General features: G+C 38.0%; 1 protein-coding gene across 1 annotated transcript; it reads right to left on the minus strand.

The window, feature by feature from the left end:
• Window positions 1-1,732: 1,732 nt before the first annotated feature.
• LOC109684486 (zinc finger protein 280B-like) lies at window positions 1,733-20,261 on the minus strand. The gene is made up of 2 exons (XM_020160877.2): window positions 19,754-20,261; window positions 1,733-6,224 (listed from the first exon to the last, which is right to left on the minus strand). Exon 2 carries the CDS (start codon window positions 6,172-6,174, stop codon window positions 4,537-4,539), a length of 1,638 nt encoding a protein of 545 aa, XP_020016466.2. The 5' UTR covers window positions 6,175-6,224; window positions 19,754-20,261; the 3' UTR covers window positions 1,733-4,536.
• Between the last annotated feature and the right edge of the window lie 2,997 nt (window positions 20,262-23,258).

Genomic DNA, 23,258 nt, shown 5'->3' on the forward strand with positions numbered 1-23,258 from the left:
TATTCATATAATGAATATTTTAAGCAGAATCATTATCTGATTAAAACTCAATTGTTCTACGCATTTATCATTCTTTTCCATATTATGTGTAAACAACTTCAAAACATACATTTCAGATATTGCGTTCTGATTCTACAATACATTCAAATTTTTGTACTGCCATAGCTCCTACTGTCATTACTTTTGATAACTGTGTAACACTGTTTACAGTAAGTATATATTTAATAATTTGATCTTCACTTTGGTTTTGAAGTTTTATAACTAGGAAATAGTCTCTTTTTCATAAGTCTATCATTTATACTACATTCATTTAAAGGGGAATTTTTCTATAATTAAAATGTATTTTACCACAGGAAAAATAACCTTTTTCAAATAATCCACGTAGTAATGTGAAAAAGACATTTGTATAGACATGCCAGTTTACACACACACACACACACACACACACACACACACACACATCCTCAAAGCTCCAAAGGGAAAAATAAAAAACCTCAATTCTTGGTAAAACTAAAAAGAAAAAAAAGAGCACTTGGCTAGCATGCATGAAGCCCTAGGTCAATCCCCAGCACTACAAAGATAAAAACAAAGTAAACTTAGCCCACAACATTTGAAAATTTTGAATTAAGAATGCATATTTTAAATAATAATATGTATCAATACAGGTGTGGTGGTACATTCCTGTAATCCCAGAACTCCATAGGCATAGGCCATGGAGTTTGAGGTCCACCTGGGCTACACATAAAAACAAGACAAGTAAAAATTAAAATGGGAAAAAATTTGAAATTCAAAGCTGTAAACAGTGGTAGGCAGTCTTAAATTATTTTATTAAAGAAAAAGTAAAGTTCTTAAAAGTAATTTAAACAAATCCTAAAATAAGCAGAAGAGGTATAATAAAACAGAAAAAAAATTAGTTGGTGTAATAAAAGGTTATTGTAATAAAAGGTTGCTTCTTAGAAAATCAAAAACATTGATTAAAATTGTGACAAATCAAGAGGAAATACTCTAATACTCTACATGATAAAGAAAATTGTACTCTAGAGTACTGAGAATAATCTATTCCAAATAGATTACTTGTGCTTAAAGAAAGGAAGGTTTTTATGTCTTTATTTTTTTTTCTCTTTGAGGTTTTTGAGACAGGGTCTCACTTTGAAGCCTAGGTTGTCCTCAAACTCACTATTATGCCTCAGCCTCCAGAGTACTGGGATTACAGGCATGTGTCACCATCCCAGGCTTAAGAAGGGAAGATTTCTAATAGGAAAGTTGTGAATGCAGCCAAGAAACCTTTGGTTAGTAACGAAAGAGTAAATGGCTATCTGAATGCATGCTATAAAATTTCCAATAAAATGAAACAATTCTCCTTAAAGATTCTAAAAATGGAAATAGAAATTCTTGAAGCAATATACTCATTACCTTTAATAGTAAATCATTTGTCATTAAAACCAAGAACAGGAAGCCCATTAACTCTATCATATTTTATCAGTTTTTAGAAGTTCTGTCCAATGAAATAAGACTAAAAATGAACACAACTGACAGGGAATACAAAATACAAATTAAATAAAACTAAAACATGTGTTATTGATGCAAAGACATACAGCAAAACACTTTTTTCACAAAACATTTTATTACTATAATTTTTATTTCACTTATAATTTTGGCAACATTAATAAAATACTAAATTTCATCTGAAAGAACAAGCAGCAAAATAGACAAGGAAATTCACAAATGGTAATAAAATAGTAATCTGGGCAGATGTTCAATATATTTGTAAACAAAACAAAGTGACACTGCTTTAAAAAATACAGCACTTTCAATACAAAAACAAAAAGCTCCTGAAATACTGAACTCACAATATTAATTTTCTTTTGGTTGTAGGCACAGAAATTGACAGAAGCTGAGACTAGCTCAATTCTAAGACACCAGCAAAGTTGATGGTGATGACTGCTTCCCAGCTTTTTTGTGAATACCTGGGAAATTTAACTAGATTAGAGGGAATAAAGGGAGGTGGGTAACATGTCACTAAAGAGAAGGAATCAATGAGGTTATCAAACAGCAGGGGAGATTTCTAGGCACTCTAAGAACTTTGGTGAAGCTCAATAAGCCAAAGGTGAGGTAGCAGGCCATGCAGACCAAGGGGAAGAGCATTCTAAGAAAGGGGAAAGCATGTGCAGCCTTGGATCAGGAAGAGATGTGATTTACTTGAGGAGTAATAAGTACAGTATGTCAAGAGTGCATCAATGGGAAAAACTGTAGTGAAACATGGCAGAGAGAGAGAGAGGAGAGGAAGTATGCAGAGGTCAAACACTGGAACATGTAGTGGTTAGTAATAAAATGACAATTTTTACACCTTAGGAACATACTTTGGTGAAATAGCACTTTACATTAATCAATCACCAAAACACCGAACATGTTATTTTTACAATACAGAGTATGCAAAAGTCTGCAGATTTACTTATACACAGTAGGAACAGGTGATATGAACAGGCACACTTTCTACACCTGAAGAACGGATTCAGGGTACAATTTTACCAATGTGCTTTGGCCCAAACCAAAGGCCTAGTAAAATGTTCAAGGTGCAAATCAAGCAAGCAAGAATAGAGCAAATAAATAATCTACTCATAACTTTTTAAGTTATGTGTAATCCCTCCTTTAATTTAACTGGGATGCTAAAACCTAATTATCTCTCCTCAGCTTTTCACGAAACCTTAGAAAATTAACTAGAATGAGGAGGAAAGAAAAGAGTAGGGAGAAATAGGGAACCTTTCAAAAACATTTTTTTCGGGGGAGGGTGTTGAGATAATGCCTTGCTATGTGATCCAGGCTGGCCTGGAACCCACTCCTGCCTGAGCGTCCCATGTGCTGGGAACAGAGATGCATGCCAGTACTCCCAGCAAGATAAGGTACCTTTGAAGAGAAGAAAAGGAAAAAAAAATGCAGATATTTCTCCAGAGCAATGCTTAAAACCAGGATACTACATTCCCTGACTGATGAACAGGGGTTGCTGGGCACCTGGCTTGGGGATGGAGGAACAATGGATGGCACTGGACCAGACCTGGAGAGACAATCCTAGGGACTCACAGAAGCAGCTGATAATGCTGTTTAACAGCCAACACTCAGAGGATACACCACAGTTCCAAGTGTGACAATGTGATTATACATTTAACAAAGGAAAAACTGTTAATTGTAATACACTCTGGCACAAGGCAAGAAACAAAACTGCAAGGTCCATATGTCCAATGACCATACACAAGCACTGAAAAATATCAGGCCCTATAATGGATTTGATTCTATTCAGTCACCCTGGGCTATTTTTATCTACGGTACCTACTATCCTTGGCAAGAATCCATTCCAGCTTAACAGTGGGAGAACTAAATTTAGCCCAGGTCAACTAGACAGATATTTGGCCCTTTTCAGTTAAAACTATGGGTCCAGTATAGTTCAAAGTATGGGTGCCAGGGCTTACCCTGGGAAACATAACACCCTTAACTGCTGTGGCTGAGAGGGATATGGCCAATTCATTCAACACTAATGGCTAACCAAAAGAGAGGAAAGTTACAAATCCATTTTCTCTTTAGATCACTTAATAGGACTTTCACTCTGCTTCTTCATATGAAGCTGAAGATACACAGCACAGTTTGATGTCTGCAGAGATCCGAGCTTCACAAATGCTGGCATGGTTTTGCTTCCTTGGATGTTCTATCCTTACAGGCACTGTGAGGCAGTGTTTCTTCTGCTTTGGCTCTAACATTGGAGTAACTGTATGCCTATCCCATACCTGGAACAAGAAGTCACTGCTCTGATTAAATAACTTGTGTCTTCCTGATCTCCATTCATGTCACAGCTTTTCCCACTCAATTCCACACCCAGGTTTTCAGAACCAGGTGATTTTGTGCCAGCAAAGAGGCACTTCTGGTTCATGAGCAAATGAGCCAGGCTATAACAAAGTCACTCCAGTTTGACTAGAGGCAATAATGAAATCCGTAATATATGGAAAAAGAAAATAAAATTAAATACTTCAAAAACTATAAATTCTGTGTGTAGGAAAAAAAATTTTCAAGCATAGAAGTAACATGAAATACCAAAATAATAAAATTTCTACTTGCTTTTTCTGTCACTCAAACACACAAATTCCTTTCACATGTTGAGCCAGACAATTAACATGAAAACCAGGTGATACATTTTTAAGTAACACCTCAAAATTCAATTAAACAGCATTGGAGAAGCTGGAAATGTGACTTAGTGGTAGAGCACTTCCTAGCATGTTCAAGGTCCTGGATTCTTTGTGAGCACTGGAAAAAAACACTGCATTTATCATGAACTTTAAAGTCTCAAGGGTTGCAACCAGAAGGTCCTGAGGTCAAACCACGGTACCATGAAAAAAGAGAGAGTGAGAAAGGCGAAAAGGAAACAAAGAAAGAAAGAAAATAAAAAGTCTTAAATAATTTTGGTGCTACTGAATATAGTTTGTATTTTTCCTTTCCATTTGTGTTTTCCTTTTTATTTAGAGTGGAATATTTGCTTTTGGTTTACCAAAACTAGAATTGATGGTGTTTTTTTGAAATTCTGCTTTTAGACCTGGACGATGATGGTTCAGAGTCAGTCATGCTCACAGTAATGGATGCTACTTTCACTGATCCAGGCTGAACAGGTCCGAGTGACACTTGAATAATGACTTCTGTCTCAGGAGGTAATCCTTCTAGTTGCTTAGGCTTCTTAAACCTTTGATGGCACTGGGTGTTATGCTCCATTTTCTCCTTGAAAGTTAAAAATTGCAGCCGACATTTACAACACTGGTGAACACTCTTTTCCCAGTGTCCCCTGTAATGACACATGTATGGTGTTGCGGTTTTGAAAATTTTGAGACAAAATGGACAAAGCAGATTCTTAGTGTTCACGTGGCACTTCCTAAAATGTGTTTCCACATCAACAAAGACTGATGACCTGTAATTGCAAACCTGGCAAACATACGGCATTTCCCCAGGCTTATGATCGTCCTTCATGTGTTGTAAGAGAACTTGATCTGTTTCGAATGACAGCTCACAGATTTTACAGACAGCAGAGGGCTCCTGGGTAGTGTGCACACTGTCAATGTGACACTGCAGCTGGAAGGGAGTAGGAAACTGCCGGTGGCAGTGCTGGCAGGTGGTGTGGTTTTCCCAGCTGTCACTTTTCTGTTTCTCAAGTTCCAAATGGTGCTTTACGTGATTCATAAACTTCACATTTTTCAGAACTTTCAAGCAACTGAGGCATTTAAAGGTTGTGTAAGTTTTCTGTTCTGGCTGCCCATCTCCTTTATATTGTCCATAGTAGAAGTCACTAAGTAACATAATTAGATTTCCTTCCTTAGGATCAGAGGTCTTGTTTTGACTTGTAACACTTGAAACATCTGTTTTTGCCAATTCATTTTCCCTATCAGGATTTAAATTCATAGGCTCAAAATGGGCACTGTCATTTAGGAAAGGTACTCCATTCTTAACAAGGCTTACTGAGGCAGGAACATCATTTGAGGGTATATTTTGTTGAGGATTCACTGTATGGAAAATGCTTGAAGGGGACAAAGCTGAAGAACATTCCCCGATGATTCCATCACTGAGTTTAGGCCTCTGGGGATTTATGCTATTTACTTCAGAAGTAGAATGTCGCTTTCCTGTACAAGGACTTTCATTCACACCTCCTACTGAAAGTGCTGCTTCTACTGGACGATGCAATGAACTTGGGATGGTAAACACAGGAGAACACAACTCGGAAGAGCTACTAGGCACAACTTGTGATGGATTATTTTTATAATCTGGTATAGATAATGGCTCAATAATAATAGGACTATCTGTTGATCTTGATTCAGATGGAGATGCTGGCAAGATAGTCACTGTTTCTGATGTAGAGGCCATAGGACTTGTAGGCTGTACTCTGTGAGCATTACCATTTCTTAGGCGACTATGCTTTTTTCTCCTTGAACATGAACCTGGGGTGACTCTGTTCAAAATGTTTGAAATGACTGGCTTTGAATGTGAAGTTACCCCAACAAAGATTATTTCAGCATCTTCATTTACATGTTCCACTCCAACAAAGATGAGCTCAGCATCTTCACCATCTATTTGTTTGGTTTCTTCTAAGTTCTTCTGTGGTTTGGGATCTTCTTCTTCTTCTTCACATACTAAACATGGCTGATCCATTTTCTAGTTTTTAAATTCTTGAAGGATATGGCTACAAATTCCAGTGTTTCCTAAGTACAAACATATACACATCAGTAAGTATACAAAAATGCATTACCTTATTTAATTCCCCTCCAAACACTGAGGTAGTAATAAATATCCTTATTTTATAGGCAAGGGCACTAAGACTCAAGTAGGATTAAATGATAGCTTAAAATCTGAAGTCACCTAAAAATACATAACATTAAGTGTAATAAACATTATGCTTTTCCTCACTATTTCGCTTAATTTATTTTGTTAGCCCAACAGTGGTAAGATACTATGCCAAGCAATGTAACAGAATAGAAGACCCAGAAATAAAACCACACAGCTATAGCCATCTGATTTTTGACAAAGAAGCCAAGAACATACACTGGAGAAAAGCAGCCTCTTCAACAAGTACTGCTGGGAAAATGGTTATCTACATGCAGAGGACTGAAACTAGACTCCTATTTCTCACCCTGTACAAAAAACAATTCCAAATGGATGAAAGATCTTAATGTAAGATCTGAAATTCTGAAGCTATTATAGGAAAACCCTGGAAGACACAGGCATAGGTAATGATTTTGCTAAAAGGACTCCAACTTCCCAGGAAGTAAGACCAAGAATTGACAACAGGACTTCATAAATTAAGACAGTTCTGCACATCAAAAGAAACAGTATCAAAACACAGAAAGCTATTCAACAGATAAAGGATTAATACCCAGAATATACAAACAGCTCAAAAAGTTAAACAGCAAAAGAATAAATAATCTAATTAATAAACGGGCAAACGAATTGAGCACCCAGTTCTAAGAAAAAATACAAATGGCTAATACAGATATGAAGAAATAGCATCCTTAGTCATAAAGGAAACTGAAATCAAATTACACTAATATTCCATCTCACCCCAGACAGACCTTCAAGGATACAGGGAAAAGGGAACACTCATACACTGTCAGAAAGAATATAAGCTGTTGCAGTCACTAAGAAGTCAGAGACTTATGGATGTTCCTCAGGAAACTAAATAGACCTAACTTATAACCTGCCATGCCACTCTTGGGCATATATCTGAAAGAGTGTAATCAATCCACAAAAGAGAGATTTGTATAGCCATGTTTACTGTAGCTCTGTTCACAATAGCAAAACTGTAGAACCAGCCAAGGTGCCCAACATATATGACAGACTTATATAAATGAACACACATTAAATACACACGCATATATATATATATATATATATATACATATATATATATATACATATATATATATATATATACATATGATAATGCACACGCATATAAACACATACATGCATGCTTATTTCTGAAGGCTGTGCTATTGCTTTAACCCTAAGAATGCACTGAAGTGCTTCACTGGTTTTCACCTCATTTTTCTCTATTTTTAAAAACTTACTCAATTGTCCCAACAACTTCCATCAAATAAGTCATAGTATCTTATGTGATTTCAAATAATGTTTAAAGCATTATTCATTATAACCACCTATCATTTCCATTCCTATTAATGAACCCCATACTACTCAAGCCCCAACTTCTGAGCTTAGTTTTTATTTTCACATCTGTACTATGCAACAAATTTTTCTGTTTTTCTTTTTTCTCTGTCCTTCAAATTATATAGCACACTAGCACTAGGATGGACCTACAGATCCTTTGGGGCTGGCAGAGTGGCTCATGCAGTAAGAGCACCTACCTAGCAAGCATGAGGCCCTGACTTGAGTTGAAACCCCTGTGCCAGTGTCACCAAAAAAACAAACAAAAATCCAAGACTTACTGGTCCTTCATTCCTAAATGTCAAATGATTTCACCTAATTTCAGCGAGTATATTTTAGATTATGCTACAGACTGAACCCCCAAATTCATATATGGAAGCTGGCTTTAGAAGAAATCATCAGGGTAGAGCCCTCAGGATAGAATTAATGCCCTTGTAAGAGAGACACCATAGACCTTATTTCCTCTCTCTCCCCCATTTGAGAACACGGGAAAAAATTAAGGAGGCTATGAGATAGGAAAAGAGCTTTCAATGGGGAACCAAATTAACTAATACCTTAATCTCAGACTCTTAGCCTCCAAAACTATGGGAAGTAATTCCTGATTTTCAAAGAATGATTAAGCTGTATTCCAGCAACACTGCCAGACTTCATCTAGTTGATCCTGATTAGATTTTTGGCTATTGTCCATACTCTGAATTCAACCAAATCCAATCAATTACTCAAGATAAAAAATGAGCTGGTGATATAGCTCAGCAGTAGAGTGTTTGCTTGGCATGCACAAGGTCCTGGGTTTAGTCCCCAGTATTACAAATTAAAAATTACAAGGAAATAAAAGATAAAAAAATGAAAAACAGAACAAGAATCAGGAATAAAACTAGTAAGTTATACGAATGAGTTCACTTACAAGAACAGCCATTAAAACACAGGTGTTTTTCTATCACTTCTCCTTTATGGATCCAGAACTACTCCTCCACAAATGTACATCCATCCATGGATGAATGGAAAACCTTTATTTTCAAATTTACCAGAATCTTGACTTAATGAGGTGGGGCAGTTGGACATGAAAAGAACTACTGTATATAAGGGTTCTGTACTCAAAACTTAATTCATATTCCCACCAAGAAGTCACTAAGAGCCATGGGAGGGGTCAATAAGAGGCTTTCAATCCAAAGACAGCTAAGGATCAGCAGTGGATGATGATCCACCTCCCATATTATATTTATGCATTTAAACAATGACCATTCTAGTGGGGCTATGTTTTGCAGTCACACACCAGCTTTTTTCAGGCATTAGTCCCTCTTGAGTAACTTCTGAGGTTAGATCTTAGACTACTAGGGCACCTCTTGTATCTATTCATACCATCTTCCCTTGCCTCATTCTTCATTCCTCTAAACTTCTCCATTCTCTTACTCTCTCTACATCCACAGCACTCTTGTCCCAACCCCACCAATAACTCCATACATTTTCTTCCTTTGAATTTAACACCCACTAAACATACAACCTTTGGGGAAATGAGAGCTTCACAATATACTTAAAACTACAGTAAACATTTGCATTCCATCCTGGGGAACTATATAAAGCAAAAATAATTTTTTTGAAGCCAGATGTTGTGGTTCACACCTGTAATCCCAACACTTGGGAGGCTAAGGCATGAGGATAACAAGTTTAAAGTCAGATTCAGCTATATAACAAAAATCTCTCAAGAAAAAATATTAAGGTCTGGAGTGGCTCATGTGGTAGAACATCTACCTTGCAAGCACAAGGCCCTGAGTTCAACCCCCAGTACCACACACACACAAACACACAAATTCTATCCTTTAAGAATGAAGCCCTGAGTTCAAACCCTGTCCCATCAGAAAAAAATAATAGCAATTTTTTGAGCTGGGGATGTAGCCAGTGGTGGAGCATGTTCTTAGCACATGCAAAACCCTATGTTTGGGTCCCAGCTGCAAAAATAATTAAATCTTTTTCACAAATATTTGTAATATATACTCTCTCATAAGTAAGCTCGAGCAGGTAGTGTATAAAATGGGGTCAACGCTAGTCTGGAGGTCTATGAAGGAAACATCTGTTTTGTGAGGAGAGGTAAGTCTGAAACTTGCTATGTACCTCAGGCTGCCCTTGAGTTCATGATCCTCTTGCCTCTGACTCCCTAGTGCTAGGATTAACAAGCATGTACCACCATGCCTGTCACAGGGAACAACTATTAAGCCAAGGTTGTTCTTTATTAAAAGACACGAATATTTTTATACACTACAGTTAGAGAAAAATAAGGAATTTATAGATTCTCACCACTATTTCCATTCTTGCTACCTCTGTGACTTCTCTCACTATTCTAGCCTCCATTCATTCCAAACCAGCCATAGGAACATCCTCACTGCTCCTTCAGTATTTCCGACACACTTGTCCCATGTATAACATGGGACATTTAATCTCCTTCAAGGCCATATTCAAATTTAACTTCTCCAGGAGACTCTCCCTGGCCACCTTATCTGAAATTATATTACAACTACATCCCCAGCTTCCACTTCTAATCTTGTAACCCTGGCTCTACTATGTCTCTCCTAATTGCATATACTGCCCTGTATTTCATCAGAGAATTTATGTGTTTGTTATGTTTACTATCTTTCTTCTTCTACTAGACTATGAGTTCTCCTGTTGGGAGTTTTTTCTGTTTTTTTTTTTTTTGTTGTTGTTGTTGTTGGTGTTGTTCATTTGCTTTGCTTTTTCCTGCTTTTACCTAAAGTGCCTAGAGTGGTGTCTACAACACAGTAAACACACAAACACTCATTAAAAGAAAGACTATCTAGAAAGAGAAATAAATTCAGCATGCTAGGCCTGGCGGTGCACACCTATAATTCCCGGACTTGGGAAATTAAGGCCTGAGGATAACAAGTTTAAGCCAACCTGGGCTACATATCAAGACCCTGTCAAAAAACAAACAATGAAATTCATCAAAGAATGTTGGAATGAAGGAAAGGATAGGAAGCATTCAAATCTAAGAAACAGCCAATTTTCTCCAAGGCTGTGTACCACTGAGGTATATTGTCACAGGAAATGGGAGAGCTCTATAATCCTCTGAAGGACATTCCCCCATCACGGAACCAACAGTTTGGGGAAGCCTCTCCTCAGGAAAGTAGGCTTAAATTCCTTCATGGGATAATTTTCCAAGCACAGGAAGAATCTGTCTCTTTCCCTTTTCTTCCAAGGGTAGAAAACTGTACAGGAGATGTGAGCAGGGTAGCAGTTCAACCTCAAAGTGACATTAATTCAAAGGCAAGCTCTTTTCACTAAGATTGAGTGTTTACAAAGGTTATCAGGTGAACAAGAACAACTTAGAAGTTGTTGTGGAGGAAAACACACATGGGCAATTTGTTAAGTGCCCAGCAACAAGGTGAGGTCAGTGGGAATTGTGAACTAAGGACCTACAAAAAGCAGCTCCCACATAAAAGAAAAGAGAATAACAAAACGTGTAAAAATAAAGTCTGTTTAGATCCTGGAAATCAATAAAGCCTTGCAAAAATCAGAGAATTCTTGAAAATGATTTCATGGTTCTTCAAAAAGTTAAACATAAAATACAAAAGAAAAATAAAAAAAATTAAACAGGGAAAAAAATTTAAGCATAGAATCATATGACCTGATGTAAGTCTACTTCTAGGCATATACCCTAAAAAACAAAAAACATGTACACAGACAAGAAGAATATGTACACAAATTTGTACAGCAGCTACTCATAATGACCTATAGGTGTAAACAACACAAATGTCTCTCAGTGGATGAAAGCATAAACAAATTAAGGAATAGAAATACATTAGAAACTTATTTGGCCATAAAAGTATGAGGTATAACATGGATGAATTTTGAAAATATCAAATGAATGAAGTCAGACACAAGTCACATATTTAATGATTTTATTGATAGGAAATATACACAATACATAAATCCATAAACACTAAGCAGAGATTGGTGGTTGCCAGAGATAGGGGAAGGATATGAGGAGAACCTAATTAATAAGGAAGGGGATTTTACTGTGGAATGATAAAAATATGAGTAGTTCCACATAGGTAGCAGATAGGTAACATTTTAAATGAACAAAATACCACTGAACTATTCACTTTAAAATGACTGATTTTGTGATGTTCATCTAATTCATTTTCAAAAAAGAAAGAAGATACGATTACCAACCATATAAAAATAGAAATTGTAGAGGAATACTATGAATAAATCTATGAAAATAAATTAGAAATCCTAGACGAAATGAACAAATTCCAGAAGATACAAACTATTGTACTAACTCCAAAAGAAACAGAAAATATGAGGTGAGGGATGTAGTTCTGTGTTAAGTGCTTGGATAGTCCTGGGTTCCATCCCCAACACTTCAAAAAAAAAAAAAAAGTTTTAGCCAGACCTGTAATTCCAGCACTTCAGGGCTAAGGCAGAAGGATCAAAAGTTCCAGGTCAGCACGGGCCACATATTGGGACCCTGTCTAAAAAAGTAAATAAATATTTTTAAAAATATAATCCATCACAAAAAAGGGCTGATGTGGAGTGGTTCAAAGTGTAGGACCTGAGTTCAAGTCCCAGTATCACAAAGAAAATAAATAAATAAATAAATACATAAATAAATAAGATATATAGAGATCATTAGTAATCAAATACTTTCTCAGGGCTGGTAGAGTGGCTCAAGTGGTAGAGCGCCTGCCTAGCAAATGTGAGGCCCTGAGTTCAAACCCCAGTACCACTAAAACAAAACAAAAGAAGATGAGAAAAACTTTCCCAAAGCAAAGCCCCAAATCAAATGGCACTGGCAAATTCTATCAGTTTTTTTGTTTTTGTTATTTGGTTGCTGTTTCCCTTGCTAAGGATGGAACCTAGAGCCCTCTGCATGCTAGGCAAGCATTCTACAATTAAGCTCATACCAAATGTTTTAAAAAGAATTAACACCAATCCTCTAGAAACTGTTCCACAATTTAGGAGAGAAAACTTTCCAGTTCATTCTACGAGACAATAGTACTGATACCAAAAATCACAAAATTCACACAGAAATACTACAGACCAAGCCGGGCACCAGTGTTTCATGACTATAATCCTAGACACTTGGGAGGCTGAGATCTGAAGGACTGAGGTTCAAGGCCAGACTGGGGAAATAGTTCATGAGGCCCCATCTCAAAAATAACCAGAGCAAAATGGACTGAAGGTGTGGCTCAAGAGGTAGAATGACTACTTTAAAGTGCAAGGCCCTTTATTCAAAACCCCAGTCCCAGTAAAAAAAAAAAAAAAAGTAAAAATAAAAATACTATAGACCAATATATACCTTATAAATAGAGGTAGCCAGGCGCCAGTGGCTCATGACTGTAATCCTAGCTATTAAAGAGGCAGAGATTAGGAGGACTGTGGTTTTAAACCCAAAGCCCAGACAAATAGTTTGTGACCCTATCTCAAAAATACTCAACACAAAACAGGGCTGGCAGAGTGGCTCAATTGCTAGAGTGACTGCTCAGCAAGCATGAAACCCTGACTTTAAACCCAAGTATAAAAAAAAAAAAGAGAGAGAGAGATAAAAATCCTCAACAAAATGCTAGCAAATAAAATTCAACAGCACATAATAAACATTATATACTGTACCAGATGGGATTACATAAAAATGCAAGATTGGTTAATTTTATGAAAACGAATCATTGTATTATTTTAATAAAGGACACAACTCACACCTGTCTACAGAAAAAAAATGACATAATCTAACACCTTTACATAATTAAAATAAATAAAACAACAATAACAAATACACTTGACACTAGGAACAGAGGGAACTTTCTTAAGCAGACAAAGGTATCTATAATGAAATCCATGTGAGGTGTGACTAGTGTGTGAGTACTTGACTAGAATTCCTGAAAACCTGAGTTTGATCCTCAGCACCGCAAAAAAATAAAAATTATTAAATAATTCCACAGCTACCATCATACATAATAATGAAAGACTGAAAAGTCTCCTCCAAGATCAGGAAGGAGACAAAGGAGTTCACTTTTACAACTTCAACATTATACTAGAGGTTCTATAGCCAAGAGCAATCAAGCAAAATAAATAAATATATGAATGAATGAATAAATAAAACAGACTGGTAGAAAGGAAGAAGTAAAACTACACTGAAAAATGTAGCCAGGCACCAGTGGCTCACCCACTGAGTAGACAATCATATCTACTCAGAAGGCAGAGATCAGGAGGATTGTTGTTTGAAGCTGAAGTCAGCCCAAGCAAATAGTTAGCAGACACTATCTCAAAAGTACTCAATACCAAACAGGGCTGGCAGAGTGGCTCAAGTGGTAGAGTGCCTGCCTCGCTAGGCATAAGCAATAAGGCCTTGAGTTCAAACCCCAATATAGCCAAAAAAAAAAAACCCCAAAGTTATATAGGAAATCCTCAGGAATCAACAAAACAATTAAAATAAACAAGCTAATCAAGATTATAAAATAAAAGATCAATATAAAAAAATATACTTCTACACCTAGCAATAAACACTGAAAGTGAAATTAAGTGATTCTACTTACATTAACATGAAAAAGAACAAAATTTAACAAGAGAAATATAAGACTTTTATATGGAAAGTACCAAATTCCACTGAATACATGGTTAAAGAAATTTTAACATCTAAATGAAAGGCTGGTGCAATAGCTCAAGTGGTAGAGCACCTGCCTGACAAGCATAAGGCCCCGAGTTCAAACAACAGTACTGCCAAAAATGGAAAGACATCCTGTATTCATAGAACAGAAGATTTAGTGCTGCTAAAATGGCAATACTCTTAAAATTAATCAAAATTCCAGCTGGCTTTTTTACAGAAATTTAAAGTCACTTGGAAATTCAAGGGGCCGTCTTGAAAAACAACAACAAAGGTGGAAGAGTTACACTTTACAAATATAAAACTTACTACAAAACTAATCAAGAGTGTGAGACTAGGAGGCTGGACCCCGTGGCATATGACTGTAATCCAGGCAATCAGGAGGCTAAGGGAGGAGGATCCTAAATGAGGCCAGATTGGATGTACAGAGTGAGTTTGTGGCCAGCACAGGCTACATAGCAAGATCCTGTCACACACAGGGTGAGCCTGAGGACATAACTCAGTGATGGATCACTTGCCAACCATGCACAAGACCTTGAGTTTAATCCCCAACACCTGGGGAAAGAGAAAAACTAAAAAGTGTGGTACTAGTAAGGATAGATACACAGATCAATGTAACAGAATTCAGAGTTCAGAAAAAATCCTATACAGTAAGAGTCAACAGGACTGGGGTTATGGCTCAACTAGTAGGTGCCTGCCTAGCAAACATGAGACTCCCCTAAAAAAAATACATAAAAAATAGTCAACTAACTTTCAGTCAGATTTCCAATATAATTCAATGGGGATCACAGGAGTCTTTTCAATAAATGATATAGTGTTGGAGCTAGCAGTGGGACCGTGCCTGTGTGATTTGGCATCTGGCCTTGTGAGAAAGCTCCAAGGAACTGGGACAAAGGTCTCAGGACCACACTGTGCCTGTGTGATTTGGCATCTGGCCTTGTGAGATAGCTCCAAGGAACTGAGACAAAGGTCTCAGGACCAGATGTCCAGAAAAACAACAGTGCCCAAGGTTCCCCAGATGGCTTCATGTTCTTCAGATGTAAATAAGAAGGTTATACTGACCGTGTGCTTCTCCTGCTTCTCTGTTGCCGTTTTAAAAAAGACATAACAAAGATAGAGCTAATTTTAACTGTGCTTCCTTGTACTAATGTAACCTTGACATGTAATACTTGGTATGCTTTTTCTGACCAAATGCTCTGTGAAAAAACAGCTTATAAAAAGCATAACTGATCTTCAATAAAATAGCTATAACTTGACAGTCCCCTCATCTTTTTTGGCTCCAATCACCCAGGTCCTGCCGATAAACGGCAATAATATAGGACAATGGGATAGCCACATACAAAAGAATAAAGTGTGTGACCCTTCCTCACACACTATTTATAAAAAACAAAACAAAACCAACAATCAAAACAACCCTACATGAATCACAGACCTAAACTGAAGAAGTAACACTATAAAAAATTCTATTATAAATATTAGAGAAAATGGATTCTTAGACATGGCACCAGAAGCACCAATCACAAAACAATTTAAAAATGTTTATGCTGGGCCAAGGTACGGTGGCCCAGGTATGCCTTAAATACCAGCACAAAGAGGCTGAGGGAGGAGAATTCTGGTTCAAAGCTACCTTGACTACATAGCAAGACCATGTCTCAATAAACAAACAAAAATCTTAAAAAAAATTTTGTGCTTCAAAGAACACTGCCATGGAAGTAAAAAGAAACTTCTGTAAATGTCACAATGCATCCCCAGGCACAAAAATAACAAAAAATAAAATAAAATAATGAAAAAGAAAAAAATGAAAGTAAAAAGACAATCTGGGGAAAAGTATTTGCAAATCATAAAGATCATATGCAAATGTTCAAAAGCACTAAAATTAGAGAAATGCAAATTAAAACCAGGAGACATCATCTCACATGCACTAGGATGGATACTAACAATAAAAACTAAAGGATAAACAGAAAATAACAACTGTTGGCAAGGAAGTGGAAATTGGAATACTCGGGCACTGTGGCTGAATTATAAAACAGTGCATCTGCTATGGAAAGCAGTATAGAAGTTGCTGACAAAATTAAAAACAGAACTATCATATGACCTAGCAATCTCACTTCTAGGAATACATCCAGAAGAACGGACAGCAGGGTCTAAGAAAGATACAAACACACTCATGTTCACAACGGGATTATACACAACAGCCAAAAGGTGGAAGAGCTAAGTGCACATCAACAGATGAATGAAAAAACAAAGTGTGGTACATACACACAATGAATACTACCCAACCTTACAAAGGAAGTCCTGTCACATGCTACAGCATGGATAAATCTTGAAGAAGTGGTAGAGAATCTGCCACTTCTATAAGTGACTAAAAAAGTCAAATTCACATAAACGGAAGTAGAATGGTGGTGACAGAGGGGAAGAGAAGCGGGGAAAAAAGGAGTTTGTTCTTTAATGGGCAGTTTCAGTCTTCCAAGATGAAAAAATGCTACAGATCTGATTCACACTACTGAACTGTACACTTAAAAGTGGTTAATATGGTAAATTTCATGGTAAGTGTATTTTTCATCACATTAAAAATGGGCAAAGGATTTGAATGATGATCTAGTTTAGAAAACAGGTTAGCAATTGCTCAAAAATATAACCCTCCAATTTCTCTCCTAGGCATACCCAAGAGAAGTGAATATAAAGTAAAAACTTAAACTTAAAATGTTCATGTAAGTATTAATCATAAGAGCAACAAAGTGCAAACACTCCAAATGTACATTAATTGATGAATGGATAAAACCACTGGGGTCCATCTATACACTGAAGTTTAGAGGCAGATACATGTAAAACATGTATGTAATTTTAAAGGCAAGAGGCACAAAAAGCCACATATTCTGCATTTCCATTTAAATAAAATGTCCAAAATAGGCAAATCCATAAAGTAAGAAACTAATGGTTACCTTGTGCTGGGCAAGAAGAAGAATAAAAAATAGAGTAAGTTATCTGAGAGCCAGTGGCTCACAGCTGTAATCCTAGCTACTTGTGAGGCTGGGAAGGGGTAAATAAGATCAGGCGGATTGTAATCTGAGGCTGAGACCCCATCTCCAAAATAACAGAGCAAAAGGGACTGGAGATGTGGCTCAAACTGTAGAGCACCTGCTTTGCAAGTGTGAAGCCATGAGTTGAAACCCCAGCCCCACCAAAAACACAAAAAAACCCAATACATTAGGTTGAAAAATGGCCCCTATTTGGAAAAAGTATCTTTTTAGACATGATTAAGGAGACTTTGAGATGGGAAAATTAACATAGATTATATAGGTGGGCCCTAAATGTCACCATGAGTTTCCTTACAAAAGGAGTTGAGCATGGGGATCCCATGACTATAATCCCATACTCCAGAAGCAGAAGAGGAAGATCAAGTTCGAAGCCAGGCTGGGCTACAATGCAAGGCCCTGTCTCAAAAAAAAAAAAAAAAAGATAGAAGAGGGCAATTTCATTAATTTCAATTTCACACATACATTAGGAAGTGAAGTGAAGATGGAGGAAGATTAGAGTGACATGGCTTCAACCCAAAGAATGTCACATCCACAAAACGGAAGAGACAAGGAATGGATTCTCCCCAACATGATCTTGATACAGGTTTAGGAAAAGTGATTTTGGACTTTGTGCCTCCAGAACAAAGAGAGAATAAATTTTTGTTGTTTTAAGTCATCAAGTTTGTGGTAATTTGTTATAGCAGTCACACCACAGTAGTACAGGGAAGTGACTGCTAATGGTCTTTATGGTTAAGGAAATGTTCCAAAATTAGGATGTAAAACTTTGTGAATATACCAAAAAAAATTTCAATTTCACATTGTTCAGTGTGAGTTTTATGAGACATGATATCTAAATTAAAGGGAAAATGCTTAGCAATGGTACCACCCAATCAATGATGTTTTTGAAGTCCCTACACAGACTCCATTCATAACTAAGGTTAGGTACTTGGGATTATGCTAGTAAACCAAGATTAAGGCAGTCTATCCAACAGAGACTTAAGCTAGCATGAAGTAGTCAATGTATAAATTTAAGTGGAACTCACACTTCCCAAAGATGGAACAGCTGTATCTTGCAGATTCAAAACATCTCTATACTAAAGACTTATAAATTAGTTACAAGTAGGATTACAACGCTGACCTGATTTGAGCACTGCAGTCCAGTTTAACCTGCTGTCATTATGTACTTATTAATAGCAACACTTTTCATTTATAAAAGAACCCGAGTTAGGTGACAAGTTAAATAGTCAACCTAGTTACAAGGGTTTTGGAGGTTACTAAAGTCATGAAGAGTATTAGAGGCCAGGGCCCTATCATAAATCCTTATGTAACTTGTGGTTCTGATATTGACAAGGCCCCAGGCAAAAACCTTGGTGGGCCCTGTCATAAATCCTTATGTAACATGTAGTTCTGATATTGACAAGGCCCCAAGCAAAAACCTTGGTAAGACTTTTTGACAGCATCCATATTTTGTTTTCAAATGACATAATATTTACTATGTATTAAGAAGCCATACCACCTCCTGTTATTCACACTGTTGTGTAGTTCTTTCCCACAGTGTAACAAGGTTGGCCTGGGGGACCAAACAGAGCAGAAATTATAGTATGTAACTTCTGAAAACAGGTTCTAAAATGACTGCTCCAGCTTGAGTGCAAGCTCTCTTGACTAACTCACACTGAAGAAGTCAGCTGTTATGACACAACCAGCCCCATGAAGAGGGAATAGCCAAGTGAGTGAGCTTAGAAAAAGATTGCCCAACCCTAGTCAGGCCTTCAGAGAAAACAAATCAAGCCAAAAGCCTACTGCAACCTACTGATATATCCTGAGCAAGAACCAGTCAGCTAAGCTTCTTTTGGATTCCAGACTTCAGAAACTATGAAGTAATAAAAAATTGCTATTTTAAGCTACTAAACTGTGATTTTTTTTTCACAATGGAAAACTACTATGACGGGTATTATTGAGCTGTATTCAAAAACTGCTAAAGCACAGAATTTACCCATGATCTCAGCTGCTGGCATAGAATGAATTCAGATTGTGTCCCCTGTCCATAATATACAAGTACCCTGTGAAATACAGTCTTTAGAAAAAGGGTACAGATCTCGAACTCGAGATCCGCCAGCCTCAGCGTCCACACCGCGGGGCTCCGGTCAGTTGTTTTTAACCGGCGGGGCACGGGCTGCGCGTGGGGAGCCAGGGCAGCCCGTTCTCCCGGAGGCCTCGCGGGGGCCAACCCCGGCATGGGGGAGCCACCAAAGTGTCGCCTGCCGCCATTAGGGAAGGGGATGAGCGAGGAGGCCGGCGACCCGCCGGCCATCGCCAGCCTGACACCCCCTGCGGAAGGCCGCGGCACTGAACGGGCCGCCTGGGCAGCGCAAGGCCAGCACACCCGGCGTCCGCAGGGGACTTCCTCCCGCTCCCCGCCCCGCCGTGTCCCTTTCCTCACCCACGGTTAGTGGCGTCCCCGGTGCTGCCGGAGACGCAAGGGCCTGGCGCGGCTCCACCGGCGAAGGCCGGGTAACGACCCCTCCTCAGGCCCCGGCATCGCCAGCCACAGCAACCGACGTCTCTGCCCGCGCACTCAGGGCGGCCTGTGATTGGCTGCCAGGTGCAGACGACGTCAGCCGCTGGGGTCCAGGCGCTGCGATCTGATTGGTCACGAGGCCCGATGAGCTAATGCCAGAGCCCTGGTGGACAGCGCTGGGCCCTGGGTCCAGCAGAGTGGACGAGCTCAGTGACAACACCCTTGAGCCCCTGAAAGGATCCCCGGCCTTGAGTCTAAAGCCAAAACCAGGCGTGGTCTCTCGACGTCTGTAACTCAGCACTGAGACAGGACGATCATGAATTCCAACCTGGACTCCATAGCTGACCGCTGACTCAAAAATAAACTCCAAAGCCAGCCAGAGCTCTGGGCCAGGGTGGACTGATCAGGAGTGCAGCTGCCATAGTCCTCAGGCATAGTCCGACTGTCCAGTGCTTTAGGAATTTGACCAAGCAACTAAGTCTTGAAACCCATCCATCTGAACCTGCACCTTTGGCCAATTCACGCCAGCTAGCTTGCCACCTGTTTTTGTATAGCTTGCAGTGAACTAAAAACAGATTTTTGCTTTTTATAATTGGAAAAAAAATCAAAAGGAGAGTCTCATTTTGTGGCATGTGAAAATTATATGGAATTCATATTTCAGTATTCATAAAGTTATGTGATGCAGCATGTCCATTCCTTTATTTTGATGTCTGTTTTGCTGCTACAACAGCAAGATTTACTAATTGCCAGACACCATACACAAGTTTTACTATCTGAACATTTAGAGAAAAGGTTTGCCAACCCTTGGCTTATTTGCATTTTTTTTAAATTGACTAATTCTACTAGAAGTCTATTTTTAGTATTGTTATTCGTGTACTGGGGTACATTGTGACAATCACCAAAGTTGTTACAATATGTCATAGTTGAATTCACCCCCTCCATCATTCTCTTTTGTCCCCCGACCCTCATTCCTGGAGCAGTTTCAACAGGTCTCATTTTAAATTTTTTAATTAATTAATTAATTGCAGTACTGCGGTTTGAACTCAGGGCCTACACCTTGAGCCACTCCAACAGCCCTTTTTTGTGATTGGTTTTTTCTAGATTGGGTCTCTCCAACTATTTGCCTGGGCTGACTTCAAACTGCAATCCTCCTGATCTCTGCCTCCTGAGTTGCTAGGATTATAACCGGCGCTCGGCTAACAGGTCTCATTTTTCCATTTTCATGCATGAGAACATATTTCCACCACATTCACCCTCCTACTCCATTTCCTTATATCCTCCCTCCTCCCACTGGTGCCAACCCCCAGAGAGGACCTGGTTTTATTAATTTGTAGTTATTTTCTTCTCCATTTATTTCTTCCACTCATTTCCATCCATCCTATCTCTACAGGTTTGCTCTGCTGCTCCTCTTTACAACATTTTAAAATAAATGCCTAACTCTTGTTTGGAAACTTATTTTTCTTGTATTTAATGCCATAAACTTACCTTTAAGTACCAACTTAACTGTGTCCACAAATTTTACTTGGCAAAATGTTCATTTTCTTTCAAATAGAAAAATAATATGTTATTTTTAAAACTCAATGAGAGTTTTAAAAGCTATTCCTTTATTAATTTCTACTTTGATTGCATTATGGTCAGATTACACATTCTAATCATCGTTGGGCCCTTGCATTTGAAGGCTACTGATCAATAAAGTATACTATAATCAAAATAAAGAGATCATATATATTTTGTATCCATTTATGAAATAGAATGAACCCTGTTGAAATTGTTCTAAGAAAGGTGGAGGAGATGAGGGACAATGATAGTGGGGGTAAATCTAAGATAATATTGTAAGCACATATGTAAATATCACAATGTATCCCCCTGTACAACTATTATGCACTAATTTTTTGAATAATAAAGAGACCATATATATAGAAGAGATATTTACAATGTCTAAGATGTATGCTGTGAAATAATCTCTTGATGGCATAATAATTTAAGTAAGTCCTACTAAGCTCTGAGCTTTATTCAGATTTCACTAGTTTTCCAATAATTTACTTTTTCTGTTTCAGATTCTCATTCAGAATACTAAATGCACTTAGCCATCATGTCTCATTAGCCCACTAAGGTCTGGGACAGTTTCTTAAACTTTTCTTTCTTTGCATGACTTTATGACAGTTTTAGGAGTAAAGGTCAGGTGTCTTGCACAATGTCTCTCAATTTGGGGTTAATGTTTTTCTCATGGTTCCACCGTGGTTTTAGAAGCATATCACAGACATATGTCTTTCTTATCACGTCTCAGCAGAATACATGCTACCAGCATGAATTATTACCGGTTTTTTTCTCCACAATGAAGTTATGTTTTCCCCCCCCCTTCATACTCTATTCACTGGAAGAAACTCACTAAATCCTGCAGGTCTCTTTGAGCTAGAGTACATATATAACTTGGAATTCTTTTGTAAAAATTTTCTTCCTTTTTTAAAATCAAAACTAAATAAAATTTAAGGGTTGGCAGCATGGCTCAAGTGTTAGAGTGCCTGCCTAGCAAGTGAAAGTTCCTGACTTCAAACCCCTGTTACCCACAAGAAAATTTATAAACAAAATTTAAAATTCCTCAGTCACAGTAGCCACATTTCAATGGCTGAGTAGTCACATGCATCATTTTACCTGGAGAACATTCCCGTCATTGCAGAATGTCCTATAAACAGCAATGATGTAGAAAATTAATTTTTCAATTTTTTTGACTTTGGTATTTTGGGACAGAGCTTCATTATGTATCCCAGGTTGGCCTCGTGCTCATGGTTCCCCTGCCTCAGCCTCCTAATCACTGGGGCATTGCAGGTGTGATCACCATGTCAACGTTTACTCTTTTTCAATGCAGTCACCATCCTTCAGTATCCATGATGGCTTGCTTCCCGAACCCAAACAGATGCCAAAATCTGTGGATGCTTAAAGTCCCTTATGTTAAATGTTGTAATATGTGCATGTAACTCAGAGCATCCTCCTGTATACGTCCAATCATCTATGGATCATTTCCAATACCTAATACAATGCGAATTCCAGGTAAATGGTTATATTGTATTGTTTAAGGAATAAAGGATTATATGGCAGATCTATGTTTAGATTTTTAAGAAGCCTTGCACCAGCTTGCATTCCCACCAGCAGTGGTTCCTTTTTCCCCATATCCTCCCCAACACATGTTGTTGGTGGTGTTTTTGATGTTTTTGATGGTGAGGTGAAATCTTAGTGTGGTTTTGATTTGCATTTCCTTTATGGCTAGAGATGATGAGCATTCTTCATATGTTTTTTGGCCATATGAATTTCTTCTTTTGAGAAAGTTCTATTTAGTTCTGTTGCCCAATTCTTAATTGGTTCATTGATTTGGGGTGAGTTTAGTTTCTTAGGTTCCCTGTATATTCTGGTTATCAGTCCTTTGTCTGAT

Source organism: Castor canadensis, chromosome 18 (assembly GCF_047511655.1).
Source record: "Castor canadensis chromosome 18, mCasCan1.hap1v2, whole genome shotgun sequence".
Classification (NCBI taxonomy): Eukaryota; Metazoa; Chordata; class Mammalia; order Rodentia; family Castoridae; genus Castor; species Castor canadensis.